We start from the raw sequence: 22489 nt of genomic DNA on the forward strand, positions 1-22489 counted from the left end.
TGTATCTTTCTATGACCTTTGCATTTTAACATGACCCTGCCATCTGTAGACATATCATATGACCTTTGCACTCAAAGATAAAGGATGGGTTTATTACAGGACAAGGACATAGCATTTGTCTGCAATATACATGGCTTATTGCCAGACATGGGCTTATTGCCAGACATGGCATTATTGCCAGACATGGCGTTATTACCAGACATGGGCTTATTGCCATACATGGGGCTTATTACCAGGCATGGGCTTATTGCCATATATGGGGCTTATTACCAGGCATGGGGCTTATTGCCATACATTGGGCTTATTGCCATACATGGGGCTTATTACCAGGCATGGGCTTATTGTCATACATGGGGCTTATTACCAGGCATGGGGCGTATTGCCATACATTGGGCTTATTACCAGGCATTGGGCTTATTGCCAGACATGGGGCTTATTACCAGATATGGAGCTTTTTACCAGACATGGGCTTATGGCAAAATATACATGGTTCCAGCAGTGAATTGGAGATGTACCAATGTTGTGTAATTATTTTACAGATAATAAAGCTCGTGAAGAACACCTAGCCCTTTATGTACTGAAACATTGGGAGGAGATACCAAAGGTGGGGCGTAAACTTGTGCCGGAACACGTGGAGACGCGGCCATTGTATAACCCGGAGAAACCTGGAATTGAACAGGTAATAAAAACCAGAGAAACTTTGAAATTTAAAAAATTAAAAGTTTAGATTTAAAAAGATTAATAAACAATGTTATACTGACTTGTGTGAACATGTTTCAAGGCCTTGGATAGGAAAAAATTAATTTGAAAATAATTAAATGAAATTTAGGAAAATTTGTTCCTATTCAATTAAAAACAACTAAAAAGTACTTTTTGATCTGTTAAAATTATCACAGACATTTAAATTTCCTCTATCTCATTTTCCTTTTCATTTTTGTATAATTTTCAACCTTATGTTTCCTACATCTGATTTTCTTTTCTGCTTTAAATCAAGTGCCAAAAGATAACTTTCACCAAGAGTTGCTCTGGGGTCTCTTTCATTTATGTAAAGGGGGAAGGATATTGTAAATATTTCTTTTAGTTTGAAGACATTCTATAATCAAAATCATGTAAATCTTTGTTTTGGATTATGTTTTGAAATGTTAAATACTCATTTTTATAAAACTTTGTTGAAAAATTGTTAAAATTGCTAGTTAATATGTATTAATATGATTCCGAGCAAACAACGTGTTCCCAGTAACCAATATTGTAAACTATGACACAATTTACAATTATGTGATTCGTCACGATGGGTGTTACATGGACATGTCATAAACTCCTTCTGGATGCCAAATCCCTCCATCGAGTTGTCACCAAAGTATGGCATGACCAAAGTGTGAACCGTCTTTATAGAACTCTTTTATGGGGACATGAGTAGGTGTTACCTGACGGTGGGGCACATACACCCTTAAGGCCACCTGGTCTCTCTAACTCAACAGAACGTAGGTCTCATTACACCAGAAACAAAATAGACAAAACAGAACCAAGCAGATATGTTAAAAGTTTGGGGCTCTGAACAGCTGTCATAATAACCTGGTGATTTTGATAACATTTTCTGTGCATTAAAAGAGATTTTGTAGAATACTGTTGGTTTTCATCCTTAGGGTATTGGTTTGAACAATGTTTGTTTATGTCTGCAGGGTAAGGTTGAGATGTGGGTGGATATGTTCCCCATGGACATGCCCGCCCCTGGGCCACCCGTCGACATCAGTCCAAGGAAACCAAAAAGGTAACTAAGGAATTTATTTTCATGTGTAGCTCCAATAATTGCTGCTTTTTGTCTATTTCTCTCATTGCAATAATTTGATGTAACTGTTGACGGAATGATAAAATGTAGGTTGCTGTGACTGCAGTTCTCCTTTAAATTATCCAATAGGATAAAGATAACGAAAACACGTGAATGTATTTCACAGCGACAGAGGTACCGCATGATTTTAATGAAATCAAACACATATATAATACATATGTATACAGAAGGCAATATTTAATGCCTGCTCAACGAGATGTACATACTCAAGATCAATTACATACTTTTTAACATCACCCTAACCCACAAAAAAAAAAAAAAAAAAAAAAATTTCACGTGTACACACCGCTACCTGTGTCGCCTGAATGACCAACCCAGGTACGACCACGTGTAGGCCGATATTTGCACCACTCGCACGTGCAAATATACACACAACGCCACCTATTGGCGTAAACATACCAAGGAGAAAATAATTTCATCCTAATACCGTAAACGGATAAAATTATATTGTTCATCAATTGAGTGCATATATTCATATCTTTTGTAGCTATGAGTTGCGCTGCATTATTTGGAATACAGACGATGTGGTTCTAGAAGATGATGCTTTTTTCACTGGTGAAAAAATGAGTGATATTTATGTGAAGGGATGGATCAAAGGACAAGAGGATATGCAAAACACAGATATACATTACAGGTAGGTCAAGGTCATAGAAAAATATATAGATAGGTCAAGGTCATACACTTACTACAGGTAGGTCAAAGTCATACACTTACTACAGGTAGGTCAAGGTCATATACTTTCTATAGGTAGGTCAAGGTCATAGACAATCTACAGATAGGTCAAGGTCATACGCCTTCTACAGGTAGGTCAAGGTTGTATATTCTCCACAGCTAGTTAGTTCAAGGTCAAACCCTTGATACATGAAGGTCAATGTTAAAAACAAACCATAGGTCAAACAATAACTGAAAGGTCATATGCTCACTATACATACAGTCATATACTTTATACTGGTAGGTCAAAAGTCATATGAAACATATAAAGGATTATAAGCATATATAAGTCAAACTGGATATATCTGGAGGATAAGTACATGTATATGGCCTTCAACACAGACAGTACAAAACACAAATTTGTCATCACATTCACATACGTTGATTTTCGACATCAGGTGAAGACCGAACATGGTCTGATCTCGTAGCTATAGTCTGTTCTTACATCAAATCAGATTACAAGATGAAAACTAGAGACCATTAGTAGCACCGTCACACAGGTGTATATGGAGACATTTAGTCAGGGACATATGACATGTAAAAATCATAAAATCTAATTAGATGTATTGCTTGCATCAACTGTATAACTATGTATTGCTGTATGGATTTAGAATACTAAGATGCAATGCTATGTCTTATGATAATGGTGAAAGAAATTAAGTAAAAAGCAACCTTGGAATATACAAAAAAAAATCCATTTTTAGGTCAAATATAAAAATTGTAAAAGTAATGAATGAAAGGTCAAAAAGGGCAGTTAGGTCAAAGTTAATTTACTTCAGATAAGTGTGTGAAATCATAGAGAGGTTTTGTCATCTCGACAAGGACCTATGAATACACTTAATGTTCTTGGCGGAATGATTGTAGTAACAATCACAGAAATACATGGAAAGAAAAAAAATCATAAGGTACATTTTGCCAATTGATGAAAGATTCCTACAACTTTTGGCAAATGTGCATTGTTTAGTAACGCAGTCTTTCATCAGAAGTATGATTGGATTGTGAGAGTGACAGAAACGTGAGTGGGTTCTGGTGTACGGAACGTTTGTGTCCCACTGACTGTACAGACAGTGTAACTTGGAAGGTTGTACCTGGACCAGCCCCTATCTATTACTAACACCACAGCCTTGGCAAGGAAAGGTTTTCTGGGGGTGGGGGGGTAACAGGGGAGTGCCCCCAGGACAACAGGACTTTACACAGTGACAACCTTCCCTAGATTCAGTCATACTAATTGTGGGGGTTCAGTGGTGGAAGGTTTCACCAAAAGGACCAAGGGTGTTAGGTTTCCACATTACACTAAAGACAATTGACCATCAGAGGCGGGCCCATAATAGTACTAATGAGACCCATCGTCTCTCCGATCTATGTCTCCTCAGTACGATTCAATAGTGTCTCTATACAGCGCTGGCTTCTGTAGAAACAGTTTTCCATGTTATATTCTAATGATAATGACCCAATCATGAATGGGGGGAAGAATTTGGGTTCTGCTTTTTTGCGTCTGTCAGTCGGTACAACATCAATGGCTCTACTTTGTGTTTCTGACACCAGAACCCCAGGAGTTATCAATCAATCTTAGCACTATACTATCATATCAAATGTAGGTTACGGTAACCTTTAATATTTCTCCTGCAGACTTTCAATCTTTATTTATTTTTTTATTTTTTGGGGGGAATTTGAACCATTTTTAAGAGATACACCTTTGACATTTACATGTACTCAACTTCAACTTCCAGAATTTTCTGTTTTTGTTTTTTGTTTTTTCTTTGTTTCGGAGGGGGGGTTTCTCTTAGGAAGCAAAACTTATAGATAACCTCATCCATTTTACTGTACATGATGGTATTGAGCTCCCATTGAGAACTAAAGCCATGAGTGAAGATAAAAGTACCGATGATCACCTACAGGTCTTTATAGCCTCACATGACCTGGATTTACCTTTCACCTTAGCTGGCTAACTCACCTGGCGGGTGGTAGGTGGAGGTTGATACACCTGACATACAATTAATCAGCGATAAGTCGTCAATAAACCCCGACCAACACAATGGTGCTTCCCAACTTTACAACAGCAGTCATGTCCGAACTCCGCATGGAGATTGTCGGCTATGTTTTTTATCGCTTCCCTTTCGCTGTCACCTGCCAGGGTCACCAATTGTGCCGTCCAGCTACAAGAAAGCGTTTACGATGTGCCCTGTAATTTAGGAATTCCAAGGAAACACTGACCACAGTTTGGCCATTCTGTATCTTTCCAGGGATTTTCCAATATTGAAATGTGGACATGTGATTTCACTGTGATTTCCTGTATGGAATACATGTATTTGCCTCAATACTTTGTAAAGGTGTTAATGTTCATAGGGCAATTACAGGCTCATAGCTGCCATGTAAGCACATAAGCCCGTACTTACACATTATTTTCCTAAATAAATGTATTTAAGTCAAGAAATTTTTTTTCTGAATATTTTACTGTAAACCTTTTGTGTTGTCTAACTTACTGACGAGTATGTTTCCAGTTTTTACGTGTTTCCATAATTTTGATTTATCCAGATATTTGTTGTATCTAGTACATGGATAGTCCAAATACCGCCAAATGCCACTATTTGATGTTCAAATATCAATTTTGTTATGGGGTGGATGCCTGCAGAACCCCCTAGAATGACTGGGCTGTCAGGGTAGGATTGCCAGTGGTTACACAGGAAATATAGTCCAGCTATTCCCCTGAATTATATTCAGTAAAACCTGACTTTAATGGCATCCTGTAATATACAGCGAAACCTGACTTTGTTGACCACTGACTAGCGACATCCTGTAATATACAGTGAAACCTGAATTAACTGACACCTGACTTTAACAACATCCTGTAATATACAGTGAAACCTGACTTTACAGACCACTGACTAGCGACATCCTGTAATATACAGTGAAACCTGACTTTGTTGACCACTGACTAACGACATCCTGTAATATACAGTGAAACCTGACTTTACTGACCACTGACTTTACTGACCACTGACTAACGGCATCCTGTAATATACAGTGAAACCTGACTATACTGACCACTGACTTTAATGACATCCTGTAATATACAGTGAAACCTGACATTACTGACCACTGACTTTAATGACATCCTGTAATATACAGTGAAACCTGACTTTACAGACCACTGACTAGCGACATCCTGTAATATACAGCGAAACCTGACTTTACTGACACCTGACTTTAATGACATCCTGTAATATACAGTGAAACCTGACTTTACAGACCACTGACTAGCGACATCCTGTAATATACAGCGAAACCTGACTTTACTGACACCTGACTTTAATGACATCCTGTAATATACAGTGAAACATGACTTAACTGACCACTGACTTTAATGACATCCTGTAATATACAGTGAAACCTGACTTTACTGACCACTGACTAACGACGTCCTGTAATATACAGTGAAACCTGACATTACTGACCACTGACTTTAATGACATCCTGTAATATACAGTGAAACCTGACTTTACTGACCACTGACTTTAACGACGTCCTGTAATATACAGTGATACCTGACTTTACTGACCACTGACTTTAATGACATCCTGTAGTATACAGTGAAACCTGACTTTACTGACCATGAGGATATTTTGTCCAATTTTGTAATGACAGATGAATTGATCAAGATCTAACCATTATACTATTGGTTTAAACTAGGCCACTACCGTTGGATTTTGTCAGCATCATTTTCAGAATTTGATAGACCTTTCAGGTCCATGATGTCACAAGATGTTGCCATTAGAGACAAACGTCTGGCAATATTCTTGAAAAATGAATCATAATAACATTTTACAGTTCTTCGGGCGACTGGTTGGTGTGCAGTAATGACAGTTATAGGGACTGTAAGGTGAGATTTGGTGATGATATAGCGAGAGAGATAATGAATATCTACTGGACTTGCCGTCAGACTGAAACACCTGAGGTCGACTACTTTGGCTGTGTGACACGCCGCCATTCCTGTACAGATTAACACTAGTATTGTCTCGGTAGCTTGTTACTACATCCAATTTTTTGGTGTACATACGTTGGTATCTCGTTCCTCTTATAAATCCAACACTCAGGCTATGTTTGCCCAGAAGTGTCTTTGACACTTGTGTTACTATGTGTCTTAAGAAAAACGTATCTTACTTTGACTGTGTTGCACATGTGTCTTAATTTGTGACTTTACGATACAAGCTAGTGACTCCTACGTTTTTACGATACAAGCTAGTGACTCCTACGTTTGTATCTAACAAAGCTGGTTGCTCTCTGACTTCTTGCCTGGTGTCTTTGAGACATACATATCTTGTACACCTTGTGTCTTTATGACATTGGTGTCTGGATTTGTCTCTGACATACAGGTATGTGTCTTGCCAGGTGTCTTTAAGACACATATATCATATACATTGTGTCTTTTTGACATTGGTGTCTTGTTTTGTCTCTGACATACAGATATGTGTCTTGCCAGGTGTCTTTAAGACACATATATCATATACATTGTGTCTTTTTGACATTGGTGTCTTGTTTTGTCTCTGACATACAGATATGTGTCTTGCCAGGTGTCTTTAAGACACATATATCATATACATTGTGCTTTTTGACATTGGTGTCTTGATTTGTCTCTGAAATACAGGTATGTGTCTTGCCTGCTGTATTTAAGACACATATATCATATACATTGTGTCTTTTAGACATTGGTATCTTGATTTGTCCCTAACATTTGTCATACTTGTTTCTCCTGCTGTGACACTGGATGTTCCACCAACACACACTGACTTTCTTGTCCTCACCTTTGTGTCCTGATTGGTGGAACCTGAGAACATATTGCTGTTAACCTCAGATTAATTCCTTTGTAGCTGCTGATATCTAAACTCCATTTCATTTCACCCTGCTGATTAGAATCTAGGCTAATAAGACAGCGACAGTTTTGTAACAATATTGGTATATGATTACTTCCCCTCATCTGCCTCCTTTATCCTCCTCTCTCCTCCCCCTCCTCTCCTCTCCCCTCCCCTCCCCTCCCCTCCTCTCTTCTCCCCTCCCCTCCCCTCCTCTCCCCTCCTCTCCTCTCCCCTCCTCTCCCCTCCCCCCTCCCCTCCCCTCCTCTCCTCTCCCCTCCCCTCCCCTCCCCTCCTCTCCTCTCCCCTCCTCTCCCCCTCCCCTCCCCTCCTCTCCTCTCCCCTCCCCCTCCTTTCTCTCCCCTCCCCCTCCTCTCCTCTCCCCTCCCCCTCCACTCCCCCTCCCCCTCCTCACTTCTCCATATCTCCATTTCCCTTTCCTTTTTCTCATTAATTCTCTGTCTAATTTCTCATTCCTTTCCATCCTGATGGATTTTCTCCTTCCTTTTCCCCTTTCTCCTTGTTTTTCTGATTTCTTCTTTTCCTGCTTTCTCATCTTTCTTTTCATGTTTTTCCTTTATTTCTTTCCTCCATATCTTTCACATCCATATATCTTTCATTCTTTATCCCTTTCCCCCATTTATCTGATACTCTTTGTTTTTTATCCTCCATCTCTGACCTAATATATCCCACACGGCCCCTTTATTTTCCCTTCTAAATCCCTCTACATTACCCTCCACAGCTATCTCCCTCAAACCCTCCACGGCTATCTCCCTCAAACCCTCCACGGCTATCTCCCTCAAACCCTCCACGGCTATCTCCCTCAAAATTTCCTCTGATATTTATTACATTGTTTCCCTCAAATTCCCTCAAATTTTTTTCTTCAAATAGAAGTCTTCTGAAAAACCTTGTTCTGTCGAGTTGTCTATATACTACGTATCATGTCAATATTGATAGGTCTAAATAAACAATGATCTTTTATACACAAGCAATACCTTGGCAATCTTCATATTCTTGAGCAGAAAACTCCAGAGGAAACAAAAAATGAAAAAACTTCTGTTTTGCATGTTTTTTCGTGAGAGATTTGCCTGAATATACATCGGCTGTCCAACAGTGGGAGCTAAACAAATAGCTTTGTCTGGGAAAGCCGTTAAGAGATCCCTCGTTAAAGCACAGGTGTTAGAGTAAGGGTCCGAAACTTGTCATAACAGCGTACACCTTGTTTTTACAAGCACATGGTCCTGTTGAATTATTTGGCGTTTTGTAAGCTGTTTTCCTGCTTCCATCGACAAGGGACTTCCTCCAATCCAGCTGTCAAAAAATGACTGATGATTTTGGACCAAGCGTTTGTTTATCCTGACTTAACTGATAGGAGGAAAGTAAAAATCGTTCTGGAGCAATGATAAAAAGCTAAATTTCTAAAATAAATTCTGTAGTTCTAGAGTTTTCTTCTGTTTTTGCTGATATGTTGTTTTTTTCTTTAAATTTTTGGATGAAGTTGTATTTTTATATTATTTATATAAAACTTTGAAATTGAGATGAACATTATGCATTATGTTTAAACGGAAGATTTTTTCAGAAAATGCTGGTATGTCTTACTATATTGTGATATTATTTTTAAATTTTAATGTTTTGAATTCAAGGCAGCAAGTAAAAAAAATGCTTCAGTATTTATTTGAAGAATTTTGTGTGTTAATGGATGGTTTTGTATTGAAATATCAGTTGACCTGTTGAAGCTGATGAACTTATATCTGGTTCTTTAAGTTAAATACATTTATAATATTAAGTTCCTCAGCTTCAATGTATTTAACTTAAAGAACGGGATATAAGAAATCTATATGTAACCCACAACATTTTTACATAGGAATGCCTTTTGTCATACTCAAGTATATCCGTACATGTCATGTGTTCATACTATGTCCCAGACTAAAACGCTCTCACACCATGTCCCAGAACGGCCACATACCATGTCCCAGACCAGAACACCCTCATACCATGTCCCAGACCAGAACGTTCACATATCATGTCCCAGACGACCAGAACGCCCTCATACTGTGTCCCAGAGTAGAACGGCCACATACCATGTCCCAGACCAGAACGGCCACATACCATGTCCCAGACTAGAACACCCTCATACCATGTCCCTGACTAGAATGCCCTCATACCATGTCCCAGACCAGAAAGGCCACATAACATGTCCCGGACCAGAACGGGCACATACCATGTCCCAGAGTAGAACGGCCACATATCATGTCCCAGACTAGAACACCCTCATATCATGTCCCAGACCAGACCGGCCACATACCATGTCCCAGACCAGGACGGCCCTGTGTCATATCCTCAACTAGAACACCCTTAGGTCATGTTCTAGATGACAACATGCTGTCAACATAAATTATCTAGATAAATGACTTGTTTCTCTCCAGTCTTCGTTGTCAAGCATCAACTGTTAACTCATTCCCCGTGTTTATTGGAAATGACACATTCCAAACTTAATGATGAAAAAACAAGTCGGGGATGAGAATCCAAACTGTGAAGTGTTTGTGAAGGTTCCGGTGTAAACCTGTTCCGCAGAGTGGAATGAGTTGCAAGCGTACAGGGATCTGTCACCCATGCTATTTTCTTAAGCCTTTCACAACTGTTTCCACCAGTTGGAAAAAGTTTTGCTAACTATGAACCATGACATGGCAGCTTTAAAACTAATTTACCTAAATTGTTTGCATAACAACATGTACCACAGGTCTGAACTAAGTTCTGTGGATAAAATTAACTTGTCATAAGATAAACAAGGTCTTCTCTCAAAAATCTCCTTCAGAAATTATTTATATATTTTTAGGGGAAAGGGCGGAGGGGGAGGGGGGAATCCATTATTGATGCTAGGAGATGCTTGTTTCTGCTGTTTGACACATTTTGATGGCGGTCTATTCACCAATGTCTTTCCCAGATGCTGGCACTTTCCTTCACTAAGACCCCTCGATTCATTCTCCCACTTACCATCAAGCCTATAAATTTTGGCTGATTGGGACCATTTTTTCCCCTACTTACACTGGAGCTCGTACACTGGTAACTGTCAAACAGGATTTGCTCAGTATGGTTTGAATTAGTCCATTTTTTTACTGTGAGAAAATTTACAATTCAACATGTGGTGGGTACTGCAGGTGGACAGATTTCTCCGATGTTGACCTCCCTACCATTGGGAGAGGGAATCCTTCAACTGACCAGGAGTTTATATCTATGGTTTTATAGGGGTGTTCACCTATTGGAAAAAGGACAATACCCTAGATGTTAAAAAAAAAAAAGACAATCACAAAATCTTAATTTTTATTCAGGCCTTGTTAAGCCAGATTTAAACATTTCTTTTGTTTTTCTTTTTTTTCTTTTTTTTTTTTGCAAATTATTGTTTTTTTTTTTAATGAGTTCAAATTTTTTCTATATTTGCACATCATTATTTTTATTTAAAAAGTTCATGTGACGTAATGATTTTTATTTTTATTTTTTTCGATGGATCACTTGATGAATCCATCAGATTCTAATTTAACAAATCACTGAGAGAGAGAAAAGATAAAAAGTATTAAAAAAATTTACGGCCCAATCTTAATTGCGGATGTGTGCTAGAATGTTGGTATTAATTTGTACGCCGTAATTAAACGTTTGCTTGATTGCATTTACAGTATACGTCACACGTTTCCTTAATTTGGTGCAACCCTGAATCTCCTTAAATTAAACTTCGTAATTAAAACTGTGTTTTAGAATGAAAATTTTAGTAGAGAATATTGAGAAAAAGGCCATGGCTAATTGGGATTTGATGTAAAGACATCTGTGTAGTTGGAGATCTGCTATGGTAGAGTATTCTAGACATATACTTGTTACAAATACCAAGTAGATTTGACAGAGCAGAAAAACATTAAACTGCGGTCCCTCCCACAAACAATGGCGACCCTGGTGATTGGTGTTGCGATTAGTTCTTCTCTTCCCGCTTAATTCCATGTTTCATATTTCTTATCTTTTGAATAAAATAAACAAAAAAAGATCGGGTATTGTGTTGGGGGTTGAAAACATTGAGAATGGAGGGAACTGATATGTCCATTTTGAAACCGGATGATACTCGGGGTTAGAAAGACTCGTAAAAACTAGGAACACTAAGGCTAGTATACCATGCACAGGCATATTGCAGCGTTTCATGCTTATTTTCAGCTTGAAAAGACCACTTCAAGCTGTATTTGTACACCTAATCCCCAAAACATGATGGGGGGTTAATATGTCTCGAGATTGGGCAGATTAATTTTCATTATTAGGTCATGAAACATATGTTTGAATGAGGTAGTTTAACAGATGCTTGTGTATAGATTTACCGGAGGCCAGCTCCTACAGGAGTCGCCCAAACCTTGCCGAGGGGCTCCGCAAAGGCAGAGGGTATTTGTCTTCCAGCAATATCTGCATGTTAACAGGAAAATAAAGAGAAAGATTATACTCAATTGGAGATGAAATCTACCAAAATTTTATGTGACAAGTTTAGGCTTGCTGTGTAGTTGAGTGGGGATGATGTTCCAACTGTAGTGTGTCTAGTTTCAGGAGAATTAGCAGGCACTGTCTTGTTTATTCAGAAATCGCATTTCCCATCTTCCCTGTAAATTGAACAGATATTTGAGTCGTGACAGATTTAATAGCAGTTTTGATGACATGCAGCCTCCGGAGCGCCCTATCATCACTTGTATGAACTACAAACAAACACCTTTTGGTCTATACAGAGCCATTCTCCCACCTATTGATACTTATTGGTACGGATGCTGTCAGTGTGGTATATAGACTTGAACACTGTTTTACTCGGTAATAATTAGGTATTTAGTTTCCTGTACAGTGGAATCTCATTACGCTTGATTCCGACTGTGAAACCTCATTATTTTGGACACACTTTGGTTTGTGTGTTAAGTGGAAACTTATAAGTCAGAACACTTTGCTCCGTGTGTATATTATAACCTTTTTAATCGGACTTGTTTGTATGTAAAACAGAACCTTGTTAGTCTGGACCCTTTGGTTTGTGTTTACAGTAAAACAAGTGGTTTGTGTGTACAGTAGAACCTTGTTTGTCTGGACACTTTGGTTTGTGTGTACAGTAGAACCTTGTTAGTCCTGGACACCTTAATTTTTGTGTACAGTGGAACCTTGTTAGTCTGGACACTTTTGTTTGTGTGTACAGTAGAACCTTGTTAGTCTGGACACTTTTGTTTGTGTGTACAGTGGAACCTTGTTAGTCTGTACACTTTGGTTTGTGTGTACAGTAGAACCTTGTTTGTCTGGACACTTTGGTTTTTGTGTACAGTAGAACCTTGTTAGTCCGGACACCTTAATTTTTGTGTACAGTAGAACCTTGTTAGTCTGGACACTTTGGTTTGTGTGTACAGTAGAACCTTGTCAGTCTGGACACTTTGGTTTGTGTGTACAGTGGAACCTTGTTAGTCTGGACACTTTGGTTTGTGTGTACAGTAGAACCTTGTTTGTCTGGACACTTTGATTTGTGTGTACAGTAGAACCTTGTTAGTCTGGACAATTTGGTTTTTGTGTACAGTAGAACCTTGTTAGTCCGGACACCTTAGTTTGTGTGTACAGAAGAACCTTGTTAGTCTGGACACTTTGGTTGGTGTGTACAGTAGAACCTTGTTAGTCTGGACACTATGGTTTGTGAGTACAGTAGAACCTTGTTAGTCTGGACACTTTGGTTTGTGTGTACAGTAGAACCTTGTTAGTCTGGACACTTTTGTTTGTGTGTACAGTAGAACCTTGTTAGTCTGGACACTTTGGTTTGTGTATACAGAAGAACCTTGTTAGTCTGGACACTTTGGTTTGTGTATACAGTAGAACCTTGTTAGTCTGGACAATTTTTAGTTTTTGTGTACAGTGGAACCTTGTTAGTCTGGACAATTTGGTTTGTGTGTACAGTAGAATCTTGTAAGTCTGGACAATTTGGTTTGTGTGTACAGTAGAACCTTGTAAGTCTGGACACTTTGGTTTGTGTGTACAGTAGAACCTTGTTTGTCTGGACACTTTGGTTTGTGTGTACAGTAGAACTTTGTTAGTCTGGACACCTTGGTTTGTGTGTACAGTTGAACCTTGTCAGTCTGGACACTTTGGTTTGTGTGTACAGTAGAACCTTGTTAGTCTGGACACTTAGGATTCTGATGATTTTTAAGATAAGGTACTAACAGGTTGTCGTATACCAACTACCTATAATGACACACCCCTCTCCCACCCTTATTAATCTTGGTAGTATAGTTATAATTATTGAAAGGGGCCACGGTGGCCGAGTTGCTAAGGTGTCCAGACACCTTATCACTAGCCCTCCACCTCTTGGATGCGAGTTTGAAACCCACATGGGACACTTGCTTGGTACTGACGGTAGGCTGGTGGTTTTCCTACGGGTACTCTGGCTTTCCTCCACCTCCTAAACCTGACATGTCCTATTAACAGCCACAAACCACATATAGTTATTTATGTATTTACAAAAGGCTCACTTGCTATGTAATAATTTCACCCTTGAAATATTTTCTATTTTCGTCTCTGGGACTGGGAGGCTTGTAATTTAATTAAGCAATATCTTGTATATAATTAACATGTATGACAAATTAGATAATTATGTAAGTGGCTCCAGAATTTATATGAAAATTATTGAATTATTCAATTATACTCTTTACAGTCATTGATGACATCAGCTCTCTCCCTATTTTCTCTAATTATGACTTCTGATTAATTCATTTCTTAATTAATACAAATTTTATCAGGTATTTAGCTTGAGAATTAATGTCATAGGTCATTTATAATGAAATTTAAATTTTTCAAAATTATTTTTGTATTTCAGTTTATTTATCTATTTATTTGTTTATTTATTTTTTAATTGTATCTGATAAAAATTTGTTGACCCTTGAGCATACAAGTTTCTTATATAACTTTGTAGGTTTCTTACTAAATCATTTGGGAGTTGATATATATATATAGTTATGATATATATATATATAGTAGTTTTTTTATCCGAAGGTGGTTCCTAAGTTGCATTCTGATTTTTTTGATTTTTTTTTTTTTCTGCTGAGTAATTATGAATTACCCCTTGGTGTACCCCAGAGTCGCCAATACTTCTCATTGCATAATCTTTTGTTGAAATTGTTCATTTGAGGATGAAATTTTGTTTCACCAGCAACGCATATAAAAGCGGTGTTCTGGTAGGGTAGAAAATGAAGGTAGTCATAAATGTTATGGTATCAAATTACCGTAACAATGTTGCCATTTAAAATGTATATTTTGAAATGTATATTTATGATAAAAGCTTCGTAATTTGCATACTTGTGACCCTTGCTCACCTTTAAAGAGATAAGCGTGATTTGAATATATGCTTGCGTGCTGGTGCTAGGACGTATCAATTAGCCAAGCCAGTGTGTTTCTTTTTAATCATTATCAGATATTTCTGATGTGGTAAGATAACCGATTCGGCCATTCACCGAAATTTCATTTATAGTCGAAAGAAGAAACAAGTCTTTCACGGCGTGTTAAAATATATACCATGATTTGCTAAAATGAAAAGTTTTGATGGAATTTAATCTTTCAGTTGAATAAGATGATCCTTTTAACAAACAAAGGAAAACCATAAGAAGATATTTAAGAAAAAAAACATTCAACTAACGCAAAATATCTTATTTCTGAATAAAGAATACTGCATTTGTCAAAAAGTGAGTTTTTATCCAACTTCAAATGGGGGAAAATAAATGGTTTATTAAATGAGGTATTAACGAGATGCTTATTTACATTTAATGTATATATTGTTTGTTCAGCTACAAGACAAGATTTTAAAAATTTAACAAAAGGATATTGTTTGAATTGTTTACAGGTCCCTAACCGGGGAGGGAAATTTTAACTGGAGGTTTGTCTATCCGTTTGAATACCTGATTGCTGAGGAAAAAATTGTCATCTCACGAAAGGAGTCCTTATTTTCTTGGGATGAATCGGAAACAAAGATCCCAGCCAGACTTAACCTACAGGTGTGGGATGCGGACCATTTCTCCGCGGACGACTTCCTTGGTAAATAAATAATAATTATTTATCGTGAATGTGCTTATCAGTGTTTTCCATTTATTTTACACATATTGAACTTATACTTATTGTGTTTTATATGAAATTTTTAATTGTTTTAAAATACTTTGTAGCAGAAAAAAATTTCTATTTATCCCAGAATTTTATTAATGATTTTCCTTATTGAATATTTTATTGTATTAAATTTTTTTTTTAATGTATAATCAGTGTGCAATTTCTTAGATTCTAATAGACTCGAGATTTGACTGTATTAAAATCTAAATACATCTTCATTATGCACACTTTATAACTAAATGTGAAAAACATTAATTATGATAATAAATGTAAAGTTCAGGAAAATTGCCTAAAGGAGTTTTTTCACTTTCAAATATTTTTAAGTTGTTTTGAAAAAGTTTTTTACTGATTTAAGTTGCATTTATTTTTCAATTTAGACAAAATAATGAAAGTTTCTATTCTGGTTTTGTTTGCTTTTATTACTATTCACACCCAGGGGGGAAAAAATTGACAGTATTTTTATTTTTATTTTTACAAAAAAACTTTACAAACAACCGCTAACAAGATCAAGGTACATGTATATAAAACTTGATGGAGGCTGTAACAGAATAAAATATGCTGGGAAAATTAAATTATAATTAAGATTATTATCGTTTGTATATAAAATTAATTTATCAAACAGGTATTTTATTTCATTATAAAAAAATAACTTTTGTTACAATATTACGTCACAACAGCTTATTAATCTTATGATAAATACTGGCTTGTGTATTAAATTAACTATTGTACTTAGAAAATGATTCACGATAATCTTTATCCAGTATGAATATTGTTCTGTGATGAATATAGACTCTTCAGTTCAAAAGCATGCTCATCTAAATCAATTGGTAATTGAGGGAGAACATTTTCGGTTATTATTTTTTATTTATTTTTTATTTTTCTATTTTTATTAGGAAAAATTCTTTTTTCTTCAATACAAGTGAATTTCATTCAGAAAACATGACACTACTGTTTGGTCAAGACCTATCATTTAAAAGCAAATATCAATTGTTAAGTTTATTTGATAAATTTGCCTTTGGCTTTTTGATGTATCTTTGGTTTGAAGGTGTTTTATTGATAAACTGTGGAAACTTTTTTTTATATATCAAAGAGAACAAAAAAAAGCTGAAGCACTTAGCAATATTTATAATTGTTTAAAATAGAAAAAAGATCATCTGACATGGAAATGGCCAATAGTATTTTCCTCAGAAATTTGGATTTTTTCTTTCAATTTTTCTTCATTGAATTTTCACTTAAGTTTATTTGCTGAACTCTTGAATTTTTGGTAAGTGAGTTTTTTTTCTGAAATTATAATAAAAAGTGTTTTCCTTTTCAATTTGCAAAAGATAGATATTTACCAAAGTATTCCAAATTTGTATAACCTCATATGTTAAAAACTAAATTTTATAAGTTTGTGACAAAATATGCCAAAAATTTATATATTATATATATTATAAAGACTGATTTAGTAAGTCAATTTCACATTTGGTTGACAAATCATTGATGAGGAAGATCCACTACTGTTTCGTTAGGCCACCAAATATGTTTGGAAGCATTTGCAGTAAATGTCATAATTCTGATCTGCGATGAAAATGTTGTAATTATGAAATGAATTGGAACAGTATTTTGATATGAAAATGATGCAATGTACATCTGTTTAGTAATGTACCTCAGTTACATATACGTATCTATCGTAATAGATATTGAAATAAATTACCCTATTGATTCATGTATCAGACAGATTACGTAGATTTCATATTACACTTTATAAGGCCTTTATTGTAGATTGCAAAACATTGATTGGTCAGAAGTCTACATCTCAACAATACAATCATACTACCCCTATTTAGGAGAGAAACTCCTCATTTTTTAAACCAAATTTTAGACCTCTATAAAATTTGTTAATTAAGATACAATTATTCCACCAGAAAGAACAACAAGAAATGTTCTTTTCTGAGGCTAGAAATTTTACCCCAAAAATATCCCATCACGGTTACTTATGAGAAAGTATGAGTAATTGCTTGAAATCAGTTCATTATAAAAATACATTTAGTAAAGTTGACTTTTTTGCTATAAGTAAAGTACTTGTGTTGAAATTATTGTGTTTTATGACTAGTTAGTCAATGTTTAATAATAAAAATAGAAAAAAAAAACATTTTTTTTAAATATCTTAATACTGCAGAAAATGAAAATCAGAACAAATCACTAATACAAATCTAAATCTACAAAAAATGTGAAGTTGAGGTTCTTGCATATCAAAATAAAATATTTCAAAAATCTTGCTTGTTACAGTATTATCTAAATAACCATAAAAAATCCTAAATTCTTTCTTTTTTTTCTTTCTTTTTTTTTGAGAAATTTCGCCTTTGTTAAATAAATATTTTTGAGAAATTGAAACATTAAGGAAAAGTATGCTGATGTAATGGTCTTTGTTTATCAAAACAATAGTTATCAGGGATGGAAATGATCTGAGACGAAAATTATCTCAAATAGGTTGTTCTTGTCGGGAGGTGAGATTAAACATACCAGCATCTGACTTTCTGATGAGGAAAAAACTGAAATCTTTCAGACTGAATTTTGAAATGTTGAAACAAAATGAGTATATGATATTTATAGAATGACTCACGCAAGTTGTATAGGGAATTTGGCTGCCAAGATATGAACCTCTCTCACAAGCATTCGTATGTACCACTCGGATCGACTAGTTTCTGGCAGAAGTTTTGTTTTCTTTTAGCATTTACAAGATTCTTTATACCGCCATGCCTTAGAATGAACTGATAAACCGTATTTATTCAAACGAACACCATCACACTAAACTAGCTCAATTAGTCGGTACAGGAAACGGAGAATGGCCTGGACCATTGGTACCTCGTGCTGGGCATTCGATAACGACTCATGTCGACTCATCTTAGCAGCAATCTCTCTGATTTCAAGGGCAGCATTTCACAGAGAAAACCAAAGTCGTGGCTATGTTGAAAGAAAAACAATAAAGCTGTGTTTTATCTATATATATACATAAGTATTACGATGATATGCCTTATCTAGCAGTCGATCCAAACTGGTCAGTTTATCTAACAAATACAAACACGTTTTATGTCAACTGTCTGGATAATGGTGTTTTTCTCTGTATCGGTGGAATTTTTGTGTCAGTAAGTCAAATTTTTAAGAAATTAATGCTTTTAAAGTACGTGTATATTATAATTTCATTTCACAAATTCTTTCTGTATTTGTCAGCAAGATTTCTACCTGATTTCACCTTAGGGTAGAGAGAGTCCCACCATTTTTGTGATTTACAGAGATATTGAAAAAATTATTATGAACAAAAAGACTAATATAGGGCGCTGGGTTTTTTTAGGGAGCTGGAACATTTTGAAAGTATTTTTAATTAAGTTTGAACAAGACAATAACAAAATCAATTATGATTTCAAACATATTTGATCAGCTTCCTGCTTTATATACTGTATATATGGTAATTTTTGTGAGAAATTAAATTTAGCTATCGTCACATGCCATATAAGATAACATTTAATTAAAGACCCAGTAAATATCTATACCACAAAATAGAATATCCATGACAGTATATTCATATGCTTGTAATACAGTCGAAATATATTTCATTGGTTAATTAGATTACTTTCAAATTATTTATATATTTTTTTTTAATTCCTGAAATCTTGGTCCGGATTTCCGCTCCGATTATTATTTACGTTCCTGCATTTCTTACTTTAAAAACGGCGACTTTTTCACTGGCAAATATCTGTTTTAATGTCTCAAAAAAGATAACAAATCACGATTTAACAGTAAGTTAACTGTTTATGCATTCCTTCATCGTTATATTTCGCATGCAAATTGATATATCGTATGTAAAACGTCTGAAAATCGTCAGAATTCCAGACGGTCACTTCGCCTCATCTCCCGTCCTTTTGCACGAAAAGTCAAACTACTTGGGTGTTATTAAGGCGAAAATGGTTATGTAAGGTATTTTGGAGACTTCTGGTCGCTTATTGGAGAGTTATTTTTATCACGGGAACGAAAAATTGTGGTCACTGGTCGCGTAAACAGAGGGTCGCTTAATAGAGTTAAAATATATAGCGAAAACGCTCGGGAGGAATTGAAATGGTCGCTTAGAACAGAGGGTCGCTAAATAGAGATGGTCGTTTGGACAGATTCGACTGTATAAATATTCATTAATATATATTTACCTGCTTACTGAATGTTGCTTAGATGGAATATTGCAAAATTTAATCGTTGCTAATCACCCTGGGCAACCTCAAAATATTCCCCAAGAAATTAAAAAAATTAATGTTTTGTGTATTAATTCATTGGTATTGAAGTCTAATAAATATTCAACTTTATGATGAAACTACATGCTTTCTGTGCAGATGTTATTTATATTTGTCATGGATTTTGTAAATTGGCTTGAAATCTGTAACTGTACATGCAGGAGTCATTTGATGGAGAAAAATGTTTTTAAGCATGACATTCTTGAGATTACTTCCCTTTGTTAAGATTACTTCCCTTTGTTAAGATTACTTCCCTTTGTTAAGATTACCTCCCTTTGTTAAGATTACTTCCCTTTGTTGTTAATTTAGTGTTGCAAAACAACTTTGCCTATTATTATCTCCTTTTGTTAAGAATTCTTCCCTTTGTTAAGATTACCTCCCTTTGTTAAGATTACCTCCCTTTGTTAAGATTACTTCCCTTTGTTGTCAATTTAGTGGTACAAAAAAACTTTACCTATTATTACCTCCCTTTACGTCCACAGGTGCCCTGACCCTTGACCTGAACCGGTTCCCACGTGGTGCCAAGTCAGCGAAACTATGTTCACTGGACATGCTAAAGACCGATGGAAGTGTACCACAGATGTCACTCTTCAAACAGAAGAGGGTCAAGGGGTGGTGGCCATTTGCAGTCAAGAGTGACGGAGGAGAGGAAGAGTATGAACTCACAGTGAGTCAATTTAGATTTCATTCTATGAAAATTAATAACATTAAGTTTGTTTTGTCCTTGTTTTGTTGCATGACCTTCCTAACTCCCCGCTGTTGTTTAACCTTGAGATGACCTTTAATGACCTTAGTTGTCAGTTTTCCAAGACAACCAATGAATTTCAAGCTACATGTAATTATTTGAATTGTTGTATGTTTATGAAAATGTAAATGTTAAATGTTTCTTGTAATTTTATAAAGTTCTGGAAAATATCCTTACTTGATTTTGTTAATTTTTTTAATTACATCAATCAGTGCATATATCTTTGGTGTAATCCAGATTATTTCAACAAATTTTTTTTTTCCCAAATTCAGTTCCATTAACACTTGTTTACATGAAAATATTTTATTAGAAATAATAAGAATAAATTGTCTTATAAAATGTGGTTTTGTAATTCACATGTCAATTTCTGCTTTAATTCTTGACTGAATTTTGAAGAAAACAAAAGAAAAAAAATCCAGACTTATTAGGTTCAGACAATAAGCTGCTGATATTTCCATAACAGAAAGTAGTCTTACAGATGTGGTTAATTCAAAATTCTATCAAAAAGGAATTCTATTTCTGTTCTAAAAAATATAAATGGTAGCTGCCGTAATGATAGAGAAAAGACAGTATTCATGAATTCTACATCACTGTTGCCATGACAATTGAAAATTCATTTCAGAATGGATGGCAACTCCAAGTAAGTTGTTATGAACACAAACGGTTTATGATATGTTGATATTTCACACATGAAAATATTTTTTCTAGGTCAAGGTGATGGGGTCTCTTCTTTATGTGCACCTTGGTATATAATGTAGGTTAAGGTGACTGTCAATTTGTATTTGCACACCTTGGTATATGATCTAGGTCAACATGAAAATATATTTTCTATCTGAGTATGTTACCTTGGTCAAGGTGACTTTCTCTTGTATCTGTTCACCTGGGTATCTTATCTAGGTCAAGGTGACAGTGTCTCTTGTATCTGTTTATCTAGGTATCTTATCTAGGTCAAGGTTACAGTCTCTTGTATCTGTACACCTGGGTATCTTATCTAGGTGACTTTCTCTTGTATCTGTTCACCTTGGTATCTTATCTAGGTCAAGGTGACAGTGTCTTTTGTATCTGTACATCTGGGAATCTTATCTAGGTCAAGATGACAGTGTCTCTTGTATCTGTACATCTGGGTATCTTATTTAGGTCAACGTGACAGTGTCTCTTGTATCTGTACATCTGGTATCTTATCTAGGTCAAGGTGACAGTGTCTCTTGTATCTGTTTACCTGGGTATCTTATCTAGGTCAAGATGACAGTGTCTCTTGTATCTGTACATCTGGGTATCGTATCTAGGTCAAGGTGACAGTGTCTCTTGAATCTGTTCACCTGGGTATCTTATCTTATCTTATCTAGGTCAAGGTGGCAGTATCTCTTCTATCTGTACACCTCAATGTATGATCAAGTCAAAGTGACTGTCTGTGGTATCTGTACATCTAGGTCAAGGTGACTTTCCCTTGTTTCTGTACATCTGGATATCTTATCTGGGTCTAGATGACAGTGTCTCTTGTATCTGTACATCTGGGTATCTTATTTAGGTCAAGGTGACAGTGTCTCTTGTATCTGTACACCTTGGTATCTTATCTAGGTCAGGGTGACTTTCCCTTGTATCTGTTCACCTGGGTATCTTATCTAGGTCAAGGTGACTTTCTCTTGTATCTATACACCTTGGTATCATATCTAGGTCAAGATGACAGGGTCTCTTGTATCTGTACACCTGGGTATCTTATCTAGGTCAAGATGACAGGGTCTCTTGTATCTGTACATCTGGGTATCTTATCTAGATCAAGGTGACTTTCTCTTGTATCTGTTCACCTGGGTATCTTATCTAGGTCAAGGTGACTTTCTCTTGTTTCTGTACATCTGGATATCTTATCTGGGTCTAGATGACAGTGTCTCTTGTATCTGTACATCTGGGTATCTTATTTAGGTCAAGGTGACAGTGTCTCTTGTAT

The 22489-nt window shown here is 35.9% G+C and overlaps 1 protein-coding gene across 1 annotated transcript in view; it reads left to right on the forward strand.

Annotated features, from left to right (window-relative positions):
- LOC117326536 (otoferlin-like) overlaps positions 1–22489 on the forward strand; it is a 141860-nt gene that overhangs the window by 103076 nt on the left and 16295 nt on the right. The window contains exons 38-42 of the mRNA XM_033883291.1: positions 540–679; positions 1680–1768; positions 2334–2480; positions 15281–15471; positions 20282–20466. Of these exons, the coding sequence (XP_033739182.1) occupies positions 540–679; positions 1680–1768; positions 2334–2480; positions 15281–15471; positions 20282–20466 (752 nt within the window). The remainder of the gene's footprint in view (positions 1–539; positions 680–1679; positions 1769–2333; positions 2481–15280; positions 15472–20281; positions 20467–22489) is intronic.

Source organism: Pecten maximus, chromosome 4 (assembly GCF_902652985.1).
Source record: "Pecten maximus chromosome 4, xPecMax1.1, whole genome shotgun sequence".
In the NCBI taxonomy this organism is placed as follows: Eukaryota; Metazoa; Mollusca; class Bivalvia; order Pectinida; family Pectinidae; genus Pecten; species Pecten maximus.